Consider the following 13,034-nt stretch of genomic DNA (forward strand, 5'->3'; position numbering starts at 1 on the left):
TCCTGCAACGTCCCCCTCTCCACACTACGGCTGCTGACTCTATTCCAGCCCATTCTCCCCAAGCGCTCAGCCGCCCTCCAAACCAGCACAAACTCCTGCCCTGGGTTATGGTAGTGTGCTCTCCCATTTTTCTGTTCCCAATGTCATCCTCACCCAAACCACTCTCTACATGCTGCCAGAAAATCACTCTAAATCAGAGCAGGAAAGAGAGACTGGCAAGAGATCACACTGGAGTATTTCACCTGCTCCTAATACCTGAACAAACGACCTGCTGGCCCCATCATTTATTAACAAACAAAGCAAAGCACCCAAGAATAACCACCCCTTAGTCCTTTATAAAAATTAGAAAATTGGCTATCTCTGCCTTCAAAGTTTTGTGGGTTCTAAACATACACACTAATCTAATTTTAATATTCTCCCCACTATTGAGAAAAGGGGCGGAAGACTGCATACTTTGGGAGCATGACTCTTTTTCAGCAGAGTGCCTTTACAGAGCATATGCTTTGCTGCGCTGTCCAATACAACAGCCACTACTCATACATGCCTATGTAAACTTCCGTTACTTAGAAGTAAATTAAATGACTGTTTAGTTCCCCAGACCCCCGAGCCACATTTCGAGTGTTGAACACCACATGTGGCTTGTGGTTACCACACTGGATAGCACAAGACATCCCCACAGACCTCAGGGTGCCTGTCACTCACACCCACACCACCAGCGGCTGCAGGTGGCACCCTCGCTTGCCTCGGTGCTGGGCTGGACTCCAGAGTCTGGTCCTGGCTCCTCCTGGGATGCACAAATCCTCCCGTGAGCGAGCCCCCGCCCTCCAACCTGTTCTCTCCACCACTTGCCGGGGGACACTGTCTGGAAGCCCAGCCACTGACGCTGGCTCATCCTCCTCTGTCTAGCACATTCTGCTGTCTTCTCCCTCACCCTCCTCACGTGCCTTCAGAGCAAAGCCGGAAGAATCTCTTTCCTCCATTGGCCCTACTGGCCCAGGTCTGATGATCAGAGCTGACGGGGCCCTGCATACACCTCACAAGACGGCCAGTTTTTCAGCCTGTCAGCCTCACTAGCTCATGGGCCTTTTTGTTCAGTCCGCGGAAGCTTGCTGAGAACAGGATGACAAGCTGAGGGTCTCAGGCTGCTCTAACAAAATGTCACAGGCTGGGAGGTCTGAACAACAGGTGTGGAGGCTGGACGTCTGAGACCTAGGTGTCACAGGGCTGGTCCCTCCTGAGGCCTCTCTCCTCGCATGCAGGCAACCGCCCGCCTGGGTCCTCACAGTCTTCCCCCTTGTGTGTGTGCTCTCAACGTCTCTCTCTCTTGAAACTGAATCAGGAACCCCTATGGCTTCATTTAACCTTAATCATCTCCCTAAAGGAATGCAGTCACACTGAGGGTTAGGGCTTCAACATACGAATTTTGGGGAACAGAGTTCAATCTGTAACACCAAGATTATCTAATCTTGATGAAGTCAGAATCTCTATTTCTATAAACCCTAGCCGTTTCCCAACAAGGCTAATCCTTAGGCTCCTTCGTGTTCAGACAAAACCTAAGGACATGAACCCACGCGTGGAGGAGCTTACCAGGACGTGTTCTTTTCAGTTGCCAGTTTTCAACAAGCACAGGCATACCTTCTGACATTTCAAATTCTCAATTTAAAGGTTCTTTACCAAAGACTCTGTAGAAAAAGTCTGAAGTCTGAAAAGGAATAAAAGCTCCTTCTCTCTTTCCAAGATGGTGATCTTATATCATGACAGTCAGTGTAGACTAAAGGAAAATTTTAAACCATGACACTCAGTGTAGACTAAAGAAATAGGATGTCTATTCTTTCCTCACAGCTGGGTAAGGAAGTAAAGTGCTGCACTCAATATGCCAGCAAATTTGGAAAACTGAGCAGTGGCCACAGGACTGGAAAAGGTCAGTGTTCATTCCAATCCCAAAGAACGGCAATGCCAAAGAATGTTCAAATTAACATAAAGTTGCACTCATCTCACAGGCCAGCAAAGTAATGCTCAAAATTCTACAGGTGAGGCTTCAACAGTATGTGAACTGAGAACTTCCCAGATGTTCAAGCTGGATTTAGAAAAGGCAGAGGAACCAGAGATCAAATTGCCAACATCTGTTGGATCATAGAAAAGGCAAGAGAATCCCAGAAAAAACATCTACTGCTTTATTGACTACGCCAAAGCCTTTGACAGTGTGGATCACAACAAACTGTGGAAAATTCTTCAAGAGACAGGAATACCAGATCACCTTCCCTGCCTCCTGAGAAATCTGTATGCAAATCAAGAAGCAACAATTAGAACCAGACATGGAACAACGGACTGGTTCCAAACTGGGAAAGGAATACGTCAAGGCTGTATATTGTCACCCTGCTTATTTAACTTACATGCAGAGTACATCAAGCAAAATGCCAGACTGGATGAAGCACAAGCTGGAATCAAGATTGCCAGGAGAAATATCAGTAACCTCAGATATGTAGATGACACCATCCTTCTCGCAGAAAGCGAAGAAGAACTGAAGAGCCTTTTGATGAAAGTGAAAGAGGGGAGTGAAAAAGCTGGCCTGAAAGTCAACATTCAAAAAATGAAGATCAGGCATCCGGTCCCATCAATTCATGGAAAACTGATGGGGAAACAATGGAAACAGTGAGAGACTTTATTTTTGGAGGCTCCAAAATCAATGCAGATGGTGACTGCCACCATGAAATTAAAAGATACTTGCTCCTTGGAAGAAAAGCTATGACCAACCTAGATGGCATATTAAAAAGCAGAGGCATTACTTTGCCAACAAAGGTCCGTCTAGCCAAAGCTATGGTTTTTCCAGTAGTCATGTATGGATATGAGAATTGGACCATAAAGAAAGCTGAGCACTGAAGAATTGATGCTTTTGAACTGTGGTGCTGGAGAAGACTTTTGAGAATCCCTTGGACTGCAAGGAGATCAAACCAATCCATCCTTTGGGAAATCATCCTGAATATTCATTGGAAGGACTGATACTGAAGCTGAAGCTCCAATATTTTGGCCACCTGATGTGAAGAGCAGACTCATTGGAAAAGACCGTGATGCTGGGAAAGATTGAGGGCAGGAGAAGAAGGGGATGACAGAGGATGAGATGGTTGGATGGCATCACCGACTCGATGGACGTGAGTTTGAGCAAGCCCTGGGAGTTGGTGATGGACAGGGACGCCTGATGTGCTGCAGTCCATGGGGTCACAAAGAGTTGGACACGACTGAGCGACTGAACTGAACTGAGTAACAACACCAAGTCTGTACAGAAACCCCTGCATGGTTCATGGTCCCCCAGCAATGACCTGAGGTGCTGACCCAAGACTCCAGGAACTCACAAAACACAGGCCATTCATTTCCTTTGTGCAAAGGGGAAGGGGCCAAGGAGCATCCAGGAGACACTTTATCCACAGATGACAGAGATGACCAGTGTAGGTGTTTCCCTCCCTGACCACAAAGGTTTCTCTTTACCGAATAGTATATATTTTCCCAGTCTTTTTAATACACAGGTTTAACACCAGAAATGTTAGATAATTTGAGGACATAAGGACTGATCTGAAAGGACTGTCAGCCTCACTCAGAAGCAAGCTCACTACAAATAAAATGCTACAGGAAGAGTTCATCTAAGGACGGACCAGCAGCTCACTTCCCATTCCCGTCACCCTGCTTCCTTCCCACCCTTTCCTTGGCTGTGTCATAGTAGAAGGACCCAATGCTTTGCATGAGTTCATTTTTGTATTAAATAAATGTTGCATGTCGTGTCAGGCAAAGAATACTAAAAGATGAAATTGAAGGGTTTTCAAAATTACAAGTCTTCAGTAGTTTTCAACTAAAATGACAAAGCACCCTCCCAGCCCCCAGTACTGAGAGGAAGGTTCAGCAGCAACAGGCAGGCTGACCCCTGTGGACATGCCACATGACTAGGGGCAGCAGCAGCCTCTGATCCAGGTCCCGCTGGAGGACTCTTGCCTCCAGCAGACTGGTGCCCCAGGCCCATCTCTTCTCAAACCCTTCAGTCCTGAATGTGCATTTCTCTCACTTGGTAAGGCTGAAGGTCAAAGGACGACAGGGACCTGAACGACCCTGCAGAGGCCCTCCATGTGCAAGAGCAGGGCTCTGACCCTCGAGACTGGGCTGTCCTCCTGAAGCGCACCCTGACACAGCCCACTCCTTCCTCCCCACTGGCTGAGTGCCCAGTGCTGAGCAGGACGGTAGGCACTCACAGGTGCCGTCACTGCTGAGGGGGAGACAGGATCCTTACCTCATATTTGTGGCTCAGATTAGGCCACAAGCCACAGGGGAGGCAATGACACCACGAGAATAGCAAATCTGCAGCATCCTGGCACTTTCCCACACATGAAACATTTACCACACAGGCAGCAGGCACAACTCCCCCCCAACACAGCGGAACCGCGGAGCAGCCTGGCTGGCATCCCCACTCCCCCTCCTCACCTCACCCTCTGCCTCCATTGGTCTCAGTGCGGGGCTAGAGACCCTGCACGAGGTACCTGTCAGACCATGGCCCTCCTCCACGGCTCCCCAGGGTCAGTGTTTTTCCATAGCTCACCTTTCCGGCCCCACAATTCACCAGGCTCCTTCCTCTGTAGCCACGGCCCAGCTAACCCACCTGCATTGAGTGCTGACCGCCAGCCATATGCACAGCCCCTCCCGCCACTATCTGCCTGCCCAGAGGGATTTCCTGACCGCCAGTCTGAAGTCCCCTCCCCACAGTCCCAACCTCCCTTCCTCCAGCAGGTGTTAACAGAAAGCAAATGGACAGAGCAAATGGTGCCTTCCTCTATGACAGACAGAAAGGCAACAGGTCAATGGACCTGCATGACACTTCAGCTCGGGACACAGAGGAGAGGACAGCAGGCTCGGCCCTGCTCTCATGGGTCATCGCGGTGCACCACCAAGGAAGAGCCAGCCATGGACAAGAGGGCCCTGAGACGTTCAACTGAACTAAAGTTCAATTCAGTACACGCTGACCAACAACCACGTACCAAGAGCCATCTCAAAAAGCAGGTCATGGATACAGGAGCCAGATCTCAGAGCAAACAGCAGACAAACAGCCCTCCCAACACGGGTCTAGACCAGTGGCCCTGCAGGCAATTCAAGTCCTCCAAGCAGCAGATGTGGTGACAGGATCAGATGTGAAAAGATTTATGTGGAAAAACGGGGAGGGGCCCAGAGGAGGCTGCGAGCTATTAGACGTGACTGCGCAGGAAGAAGAAAGGCAGGCGGGTTTGGAAGGAGAAGCCCTAGACTCCAGGCAGCTCCAAGAGTGTCAGGCCTAGAGCCAAAGTCCCTCCCAGGAATGAGGCAGCTTCAGCTCCTGCAGCAGGACTCGTGGCCTCAGTGTGGGGTCAGTGTGGACCCAGCAGGGAAGGCCCAAGTGGATCATGGCCACTGTGGGGCCGGAGGAAACTTGAGTCTTGGAGCTCCACCACGGGTCCTCCCCGGCTGGACCAGACTCACAGTACGCTCATCTCAGTATGACTCTTTCCCTCCCAGGAGTTCAGAGCAACAGACACTCCATCCTGGTTCAATGGCTCCCTGAGGCACAGCTCAGGACTCCCCGGGCTTCACTGAATCTGAGAAACAATTGCCAAAAAATTAAGTATCCAAGCCAATTACGGAGGATTCTTGATTTAAAACTGAGAATAAACAGCATGTGTGGTTTTACTCTTTTAAAATTTCTTTATTTATTGGCTGTGCTGGGTCTTTGTTGCTACCTGCCGGCTCTCTCTAGGTGTGGCAAGTGGGGGCCGCTCTCTAGTTGTGGTGCCCGGGCTCCTCCCTGCGGGGGCTTCTCCTGTTGCAGAGCCTGGGCTCTAGACGGGCTTCCACAGTTGCGGTGCATGGGCTTAGCTGTCCTGCAGCACGTGAGATCTTCTCAGGCCAGGAACTGAACCCGTGTCCCCTGTACTGGCAGGTAGATTCTGAACCACTAGACCACCAGGGACGTACTTTATTCTTCCATTAATTCAACAAAGATTCAACAGAATACCTAAAATGTCCTAGGGGCTGAAGACATGAAGATGAACAGACCAAAATTTCCTTTGGAAGTGCTCCCTATGAACTGGCAAAGAAAAGTCCAAGTAAACAATAAATACAAAGTTGTGACAAATCTTGTAAGAACGACACAGTAAGGGTAAAAGGAACAAAAAAGCCAGCACCTAACTCTGGGTGGGGGGCAGGCAGGCTGTTCTCAGAGGAAGGCAGAGCTTCAAAAAGAAAGTGAAGCTTAAACTTAAGTATTAAAACAAAGGCAGGAACTCAACAGGTACAGAAAGTTGGCAATGAACAGCATGTGCAAAATTTTAGGATATTAAAGTGGAAATCCTAGTATTGATATTCTTTTAAAAACTTATAAATCAAAATTCTTTAAAGAGACAACACATTAAGATGATTTACTATAACAAGAAAAACAGTTCTAAAGGGAAGATACCTGAATCATGAATAACGGATTTTGCATAAAGTAGGATGGACATATTGATACAAGCAGCTAGTCAGTAAGTATAACTTTTAAGGATTTTCAAACATATATTTTATAAATTGAAACATCTGATTGCCCTTAAAAATATAAACAGAAATTGCATTATACTGGCAATGGCGGAAAAAAATGCTATAAAAAGTAGAAGAAATACATGTTGACAAATAGGTATTTCCTTAAAAGCTTTTCATATTACACAGTCTTATTGTTCAGTCACTCAGTTGTGTCCAACTCTTTGCAACCCCATGGACTGCAGCACACCAGGCTTCCCTGTTCTTCACCATCTCCTAGAGCTTGGTCAAACTCATGTCCATTGAGTTGGTGATGCCATCCAACCATCTCATCCTCTGTCATCCCCTTCTCCTCCTGCCTTTCCCAGCATCGGGGTCTTTTCCAATGAGTGGGCTCTTCGCATCAGGTGGCCAAAATAATGGAGCTTCAGCTTCAGCATCAGTACTTCCAATGAATATTCAGGATGATTTCCTTTAGGATGGATTGGTTTGATATCCTTGCAATCCAAGGGATTCTCAAGAGTCTTCTCCAATACCACACTTCAAAAGCATCAGTTCTTCAGTGCTCAGCTTTCTTTATGGTCCAACTCTCACATCCATACATGACTACTGGAAAACCCACAACTTTGATTATATGGACCTTTGTCAGCAAAGTAATGTCTCAGCTTTTTAATACTCTGTCTGGGTTTGTCATAGCTTTCCTTCCAAGGAGCAAGTGTCTTTTAATTTCATGGCTGCAGTGATTTTGGAGCTCAAGAAAAGAAAGCCTTTCACTGTTTTCCTATCTATTTGCCATTACATAGTTTGGTAGTTCTCAAAGGTGTGGCTCTCAAGAACTCTTCACGCTCTTAAAACTTATTGAGGACCCCAAACAGCTTTTATTTGTGAGCTATCAATGTTTACCACATTAGAAATTAAAACAGAAAATTTTTAATATTTAATTAATTTTAAAAACTGTACATGAAACCTACCATAAATAAAAAATAATAATTTCCAAAGCATTTGGTGATTTCAGGTGTCGTTTTACTCTTACGAGCCTCTTTAACATCTGTCCTCTCGGAAACAAGTGGATTCTCCTTATCTGCTTCAGTTCAATGGCCTGCAGGATACGCAGTTAAGGTCTACGAAACACAATCAGCCTCACACAAACACAGGCTAGAAAAGCAAGGAGTATTTCAGCAGCCTTTTCAGATCATTGTGGACATTCTTTGATACCACACCCAAACTAGGCAAACTGTAGGTTCTTAAACAATAGTTGCAATGTAGAATCTAAAACCTTATCAATGAACTTATCGTACTGTTATGTTGCAATCCATTGGTATATCTCTGAATGGGTCTTTTACCCATGCACAGATCTGAAACATGATGCACTGGCCATTTGGAAAATACTGGTTCACAAAATTATGCAGCTCTTTCAAATGTTGACACATTTCACCAAATAATATCAGTAACTCACATTCTGGACTTCCTTGCTGGCGCAGTGGATAAGAATTCGCCTGCTAATGCAGAGGACACGCTTTGATCCCTGGTCTAGGAAGATTCCGAATGCCGAGGAACAACTAAGCCCATGCACCACAACTGCTAAGCCCACACGCTGCAACTACCGAAGCCTGCATGCTTAGAGAGGGCCCATGGCCAACAACAAAGATCCACTGCAACCAAAAACACAGGAATAAATACATAAACTATTGTTCTAGAAAACACCTATAGGCCTAAGGCAGTCCTTATGTGAGGGTGGGGTTAATATTAAAAAAAAAATTGATTAACGTTACCACTGAGCCCATCAAAAAAGTCTTCAAGTACTCAGAAGCACACACACACACACACAAACAAAAAGTGGCAAGAACTCCAAAAGACAGGACAAGTGTGAGAGAAGGGTCAAAACACAAAGACACCAGGCCAGGCTTTGCCAGGTGAATGGAATTTGGACTGAGAACTTTCATATACCACAGAATATTTAAAAAGCACAACAAATGTTTATCGACGTGAAGGCAATGTCAGAAGCTGTCATGCTCATGGTAGCAGACAGAAGTTTTAAATTTTTGTATTTTTCCTTGAAAACACAAATATTATCATTGGCCACAATTTCTGACACTTGTTCTTCATTTCTCAGAAAATGTCCACCAAATACCCAATTCTGAATAACTGTAGTTTGTCTGCCACTCATTTTTTTCAAGCAAAAGTCACACTCCAGGAGAAAAGTGGCCAGTTCGTTCTGCAGTTGCATAGCTGCCACAGCTGCCACTCCTCACACAGGCCCTGGGCCTCTCAGAGCAGCCAACATGCTTCCCATGCGCCTCTCATTCCTCATGAGCAGACTCCACCAAGCGTTCAGGGCTGAGAGGCAAGAAAGTTAACTGTGGGGACTTCCCTGGAGGTCCAGTGGTGAGAACTCAAGTTTCCATTGCAGGGGGCATAAGTTCAATCCCTGGTTGGGGAACTAAGAAACCCCACCCCACACAGTGCAGCCAAAAAGAAAAACATTAACTGTTACTGTATCAACAAGAGATATGTCTAAGTCAAAGTAGTATTGTTTTTACTGCCAGTGGGGAGGTGGTGAAGAGGGTATATTGGCTGTCAGTGTGATTTGGGGCCCTTGCCTCACAGTTTCTGCCTAGACACCAGCAGTTTTACCCACCAGGTTTCTGCACCATTAGTACAACAGCGAAAACAGAAATGACAATCTTAATATTATTATAAAAAAGTTTTCCCTCATAGGCCCCCAGGAAGGGTCTTAGGGACCCCAAGAGGTGTGTGAACCACAGTGTGGGAACCACTGGCAGATTATTTCTAGAAGAAAACAGAAGAAATGGCTACCAGAGGCCAACTCTGGGGAGAAGCCAGGGGTAGGAGGGAGGCTCACTCCATCCTACATTTCCTTTAAACTGTTCCATTTCTCTGTAATGTGTAATGACTACTTTAATACAACATTGTGCAGCCTTAAGCTCAACGGAGAAATGAAGCTAAACCTGACCACTGACAGCCAAAACATTACCAAGCACCCAGCAGGTACTCGATAATCACTGAATGAATGAATATATACAGATAACACACACACACACACACATACAAAGAGTGGCAAGAACTCCAAAAAACAGGACAAGTATGAGGGAAGGGGCACAACACAAAGACACCAGGCTGGGCTTTGCCAGGTGAATGGAATTTGGACTGAGAACTTTCATATACCACAGACTATTTAAGAAGCACAACAAATGTTTATCGACATGAAGGCAATGTCAGGCTGTCATTTTGAAAACTAAGAATTACATCACAAATTTTAGAAATTAAAGACGTTTAATGAGAAAAAAAAGGCTTTGTGAAAAGAAGTCCCTTCCTCACATCCACAAATGGAGCTTCTCTGCTTTCTGCTTGATTTCGTCCAGGCTAAGCCCCTGCTATAGCAGAACACAGGAAAACAAAAAACAAAGTTAAAGCCATGGGACAGACCTACTAACCAGGATGAAAACACAGGAGTGGGACAAATGTAACCTACTGTGTAGGAATTTCCTCTCTAAATCTCTGCAGGCCACCAAAACAAAGAATAAACTTTACACCATTATTCTCTTCTCTTTTTTTTTTCAGGTTTACAAAAAAGTATTTGAAAATACAAGGGCTTCCCATATATCCCCTCTCTGTGTGCACACCACATCCCCGACTGGTATTAATGGGGTACATATGTTATAACTGATGGATAATATTGATAAGTTATTACTAACTAAAGTCCATAGCTAACTTTAGGGTTCACTCTGTGCTGTATATTCTATGGGTTTTGACAAATGTACAGGGACTTGTGTCTGCCATTACTGTATTACACAGAATCGTTTTGCTGCCCCAAAGATTCCCTGTGCTCCACCTACTCACTCCCTCATCCTCATTTTTAAGCAGTTCAGCATCGTTCAGTGTTGTTTCCTCCTCCCTCCACCCTGCACCCACTGTCATCTCTAAGTTTTAAGCAACTCTTCATCCAGACAAATGTGACCGCTGTGAAGGCATCCAATTTTGACATTACTATTCTAATTTAGGGGCTTCCCAGGTGGCGCAGTGATAAAGAATCCACCTGCCAATGCAGGAGATGCAAGAGATGCAGGTGCAATCCCTGGGTTGGGAAGATCCCCTGGAGAAGGAAATGGCAACTCACTTCAGTATTCTTGCCTGGAAAATTCCATGGACAGAGGAGCCTGGTGGGCTAGAGTCCATGGGGTCGCAAAGAATCGGACCTGACTGAGCAGTGCACACAGCAGCATTCTACTTTTTCTCGAAAATGGTGGGGGGTGAGTGTGTGGGGAGGAGAGCAATATCACATAGGGCAAATAAGAGTCCTGCTTTGTACTTCTACCTGAAAAATATTAAAATGATAATGAAACTGAAACTAGTTTGGGTTGCTTTAGAATCGTGCTTCATTAGTAACATCTTCCTTTATTTATATAAATAAAACTTTACTGATGTAGGGGGTAGGACAGAGGCCAGGGCTCCTGTCTCCTTGGCTGCACTACACTCTGCTGTCCCTTCCCTTCAACACTGTCTTCACTTCCCCAGCTTAAGCTACTATCCACATAAACTTAATCTTATACCTTTTATGCAACTATACATCTTCTACAGTCGGCTAAAATGACAACAGGATAAAAGGATTCAATAGAGCAGTGTTTCTTTTGTTGAAATACCTGTCTTTACGTGTGTTCTGTCCTACAAATTATGAAGTTCTCAATCTTATCTGTCAACTCCCAGAAAGAATTCAAACACACAACCACAAAACAAGGAATTGAAGGAATAACTAACACAGTGGAGCAGAAATCAGAAGCACTATGCAAAAACATATTTGAAATGTGTAAAATCTAAACTGTAACTATATGATTTTCCCTGGGTGAAGAACTAGAACAAACTCAGGCCAGTAGTTCCTGTCAGAAACATTCCTAATTTCAGTTTTTTCAGATTTTCCAAGAGCATCTCATCACCAAGAATTCTCAAGTCCACCCTTTGCCAATTGCAGTTTCATTGAAAAAAGAAAAACTCACATGTCACGGTACTTTAAAAAATCTGGATGTTAAATTCAAAGCTGTTGCATGTAAATGTTGTATTACCTGTAAAACAAAGATTACAGCACCACCTACCTCCCTAAGCTTGGTGAGGATTCGCTGAGTTAGTACAACCCTGTGCATATTTATTAGATAGTCCTAAGAATTCACTAGCCTGACCCCAAGTGAAACTCGGTTCAGCCTATGGAAAAAATGGATTCTAAAAGTTGAAAATGTATTTAAATTTCAAAAACAGTTACGCATTTAGATGCTTCTCTCCAAGGGCTGCGAGGTCCCCTGACCCGGCCAAGAACTAAACTCTGCGCTGACTGCCACGCGGAATTCGGGACCTGAGCCTGGAGGTTACAGACAGAGGGTAACGCCACCCACGCCTCTGAGGCCCAAATACTCAGTCTATTTTAAACAAACAAACACTTATTGCACATCTTTCTTAATTTTAAAAAATTCCCTAAGAGGGGCTAACAATCTCGTTCCAAGTGTTCAGTGCTTTGCACCTGTTACAGCATTCCAGGCTCCCAACTATCCCCGAGAGGTAGGTGCGGCGACCACCTAGTCTCGCAGGGGAAACCGAGGCACGCGGGCGTGCAGCCGGCGCGGTCTCTACGCGCTGACACGCGGACCTGGGCTGGCCAGCCCGCTCGGACACAGCGGTCATCCCCGTCCAGGTTTCCACATCTGAGGCCACACACCCAAAGCGCGGCCACCGGCCGGGCGCCGGAAGCCGGACGGGAGTCGGGGTCCCGGGTGTGAGCGCCGGGCGGGGGTCTGGTCGCATTAAGGCGGGGCGGGGCCTGGGCAGGGGTCTGGGAGGAGAGCCGGGCGGGGGTCCGGGTTCCGGGCCGCTCACCTTCCGACAGCTCCAGCTCCAGCTCGGCCAGGCTCTCCCGCACCTCAGCGGGCAGCTGCACCGCCTCCAGCGGGCACCCGCGCTCGGCCATGGCCCCGCAGCAGGACTGCCGTCCGGCCGCCTCGCGCCGGGCGGGGTCGGGGCCGGGGTCGCTCCAGGCCCAGCCCAGGTGGCCGCGGAGGCGACAACTATGTCGCTCCCCTCAGCCCCGGGACCCTCATCGGCCCTCGAGGAGCCAAGGCGGCGGGCAGGAGGCGGCCCAGGCAGCTCCACAGAGACACGGGCGCGGGCACGAGCGCAAGCAGCTCCTCTGCCGCCGCCGCCGCCGCCGCCGCCACCGCCCCGCGCGCCCCCGACAGCCCTGCCGGCCCTACATGGAGCGCGCGTGCGCGGTGGGAAGAGCGGGCAGGGGAGCGCGCGTGTGCGGCGGGCCGCCAGCCTGGTGGGCGCCTGGCCCCGCCCAGCAACACCAGACGCTCGTTGCCATTGGCCGCGAGAACGCGGCGAAGCCGCCCCGGGCGTCCATTGACTGAGCCGAGAGAAAGTCACTCCCGAGAGGCTCTGCGCGGGAGGCTTGGATCGCGGACTGGCCCGAGCGCAGGCTCGGCTGAGAGGGCGGTCACCTCAGTGTTGGG

General features: G+C 47.5%; 1 protein-coding gene across 7 annotated transcripts in view; it reads right to left on the bottom strand.

Moving 5' to 3' along the window:
• DIP2A (DIP2 acetate--CoA ligase A) overlaps positions 1-12,805 on the bottom strand; it is a 120,932-nt gene extending 108,127 nt beyond the window's left edge. For 5 of the 7 annotated variants that reach the window (XR_015132663.1, XM_086317106.1, XM_086317030.1 and 2 more), the window contains exon 1: positions 12,400-12,805. Coding sequence is in view for 6 of the 7 variants with exons in the window: in XM_086317106.1 (XP_086173232.1) it covers positions 12,400-12,490 (91 nt within the window). In the remaining variant the exon portion in view is untranslated. The remainder of the gene's footprint in view (positions 1-12,399) is intronic. The other 2 variants (XM_086317183.1, XM_086316908.1) reach the window with 1 other exon arrangement.
• Between the last annotated feature and the right edge of the window lie 229 nt (positions 12,806-13,034).

Source organism: Bos grunniens, chromosome 1, assembly GCF_055505025.1.
Source record: "Bos grunniens cultivar Pamir isolate PY7600 chromosome 1, Bosgru_T2T1.0, whole genome shotgun sequence".
Taxonomy (NCBI): Eukaryota; Metazoa; Chordata; class Mammalia; order Artiodactyla; family Bovidae; genus Bos; species Bos grunniens.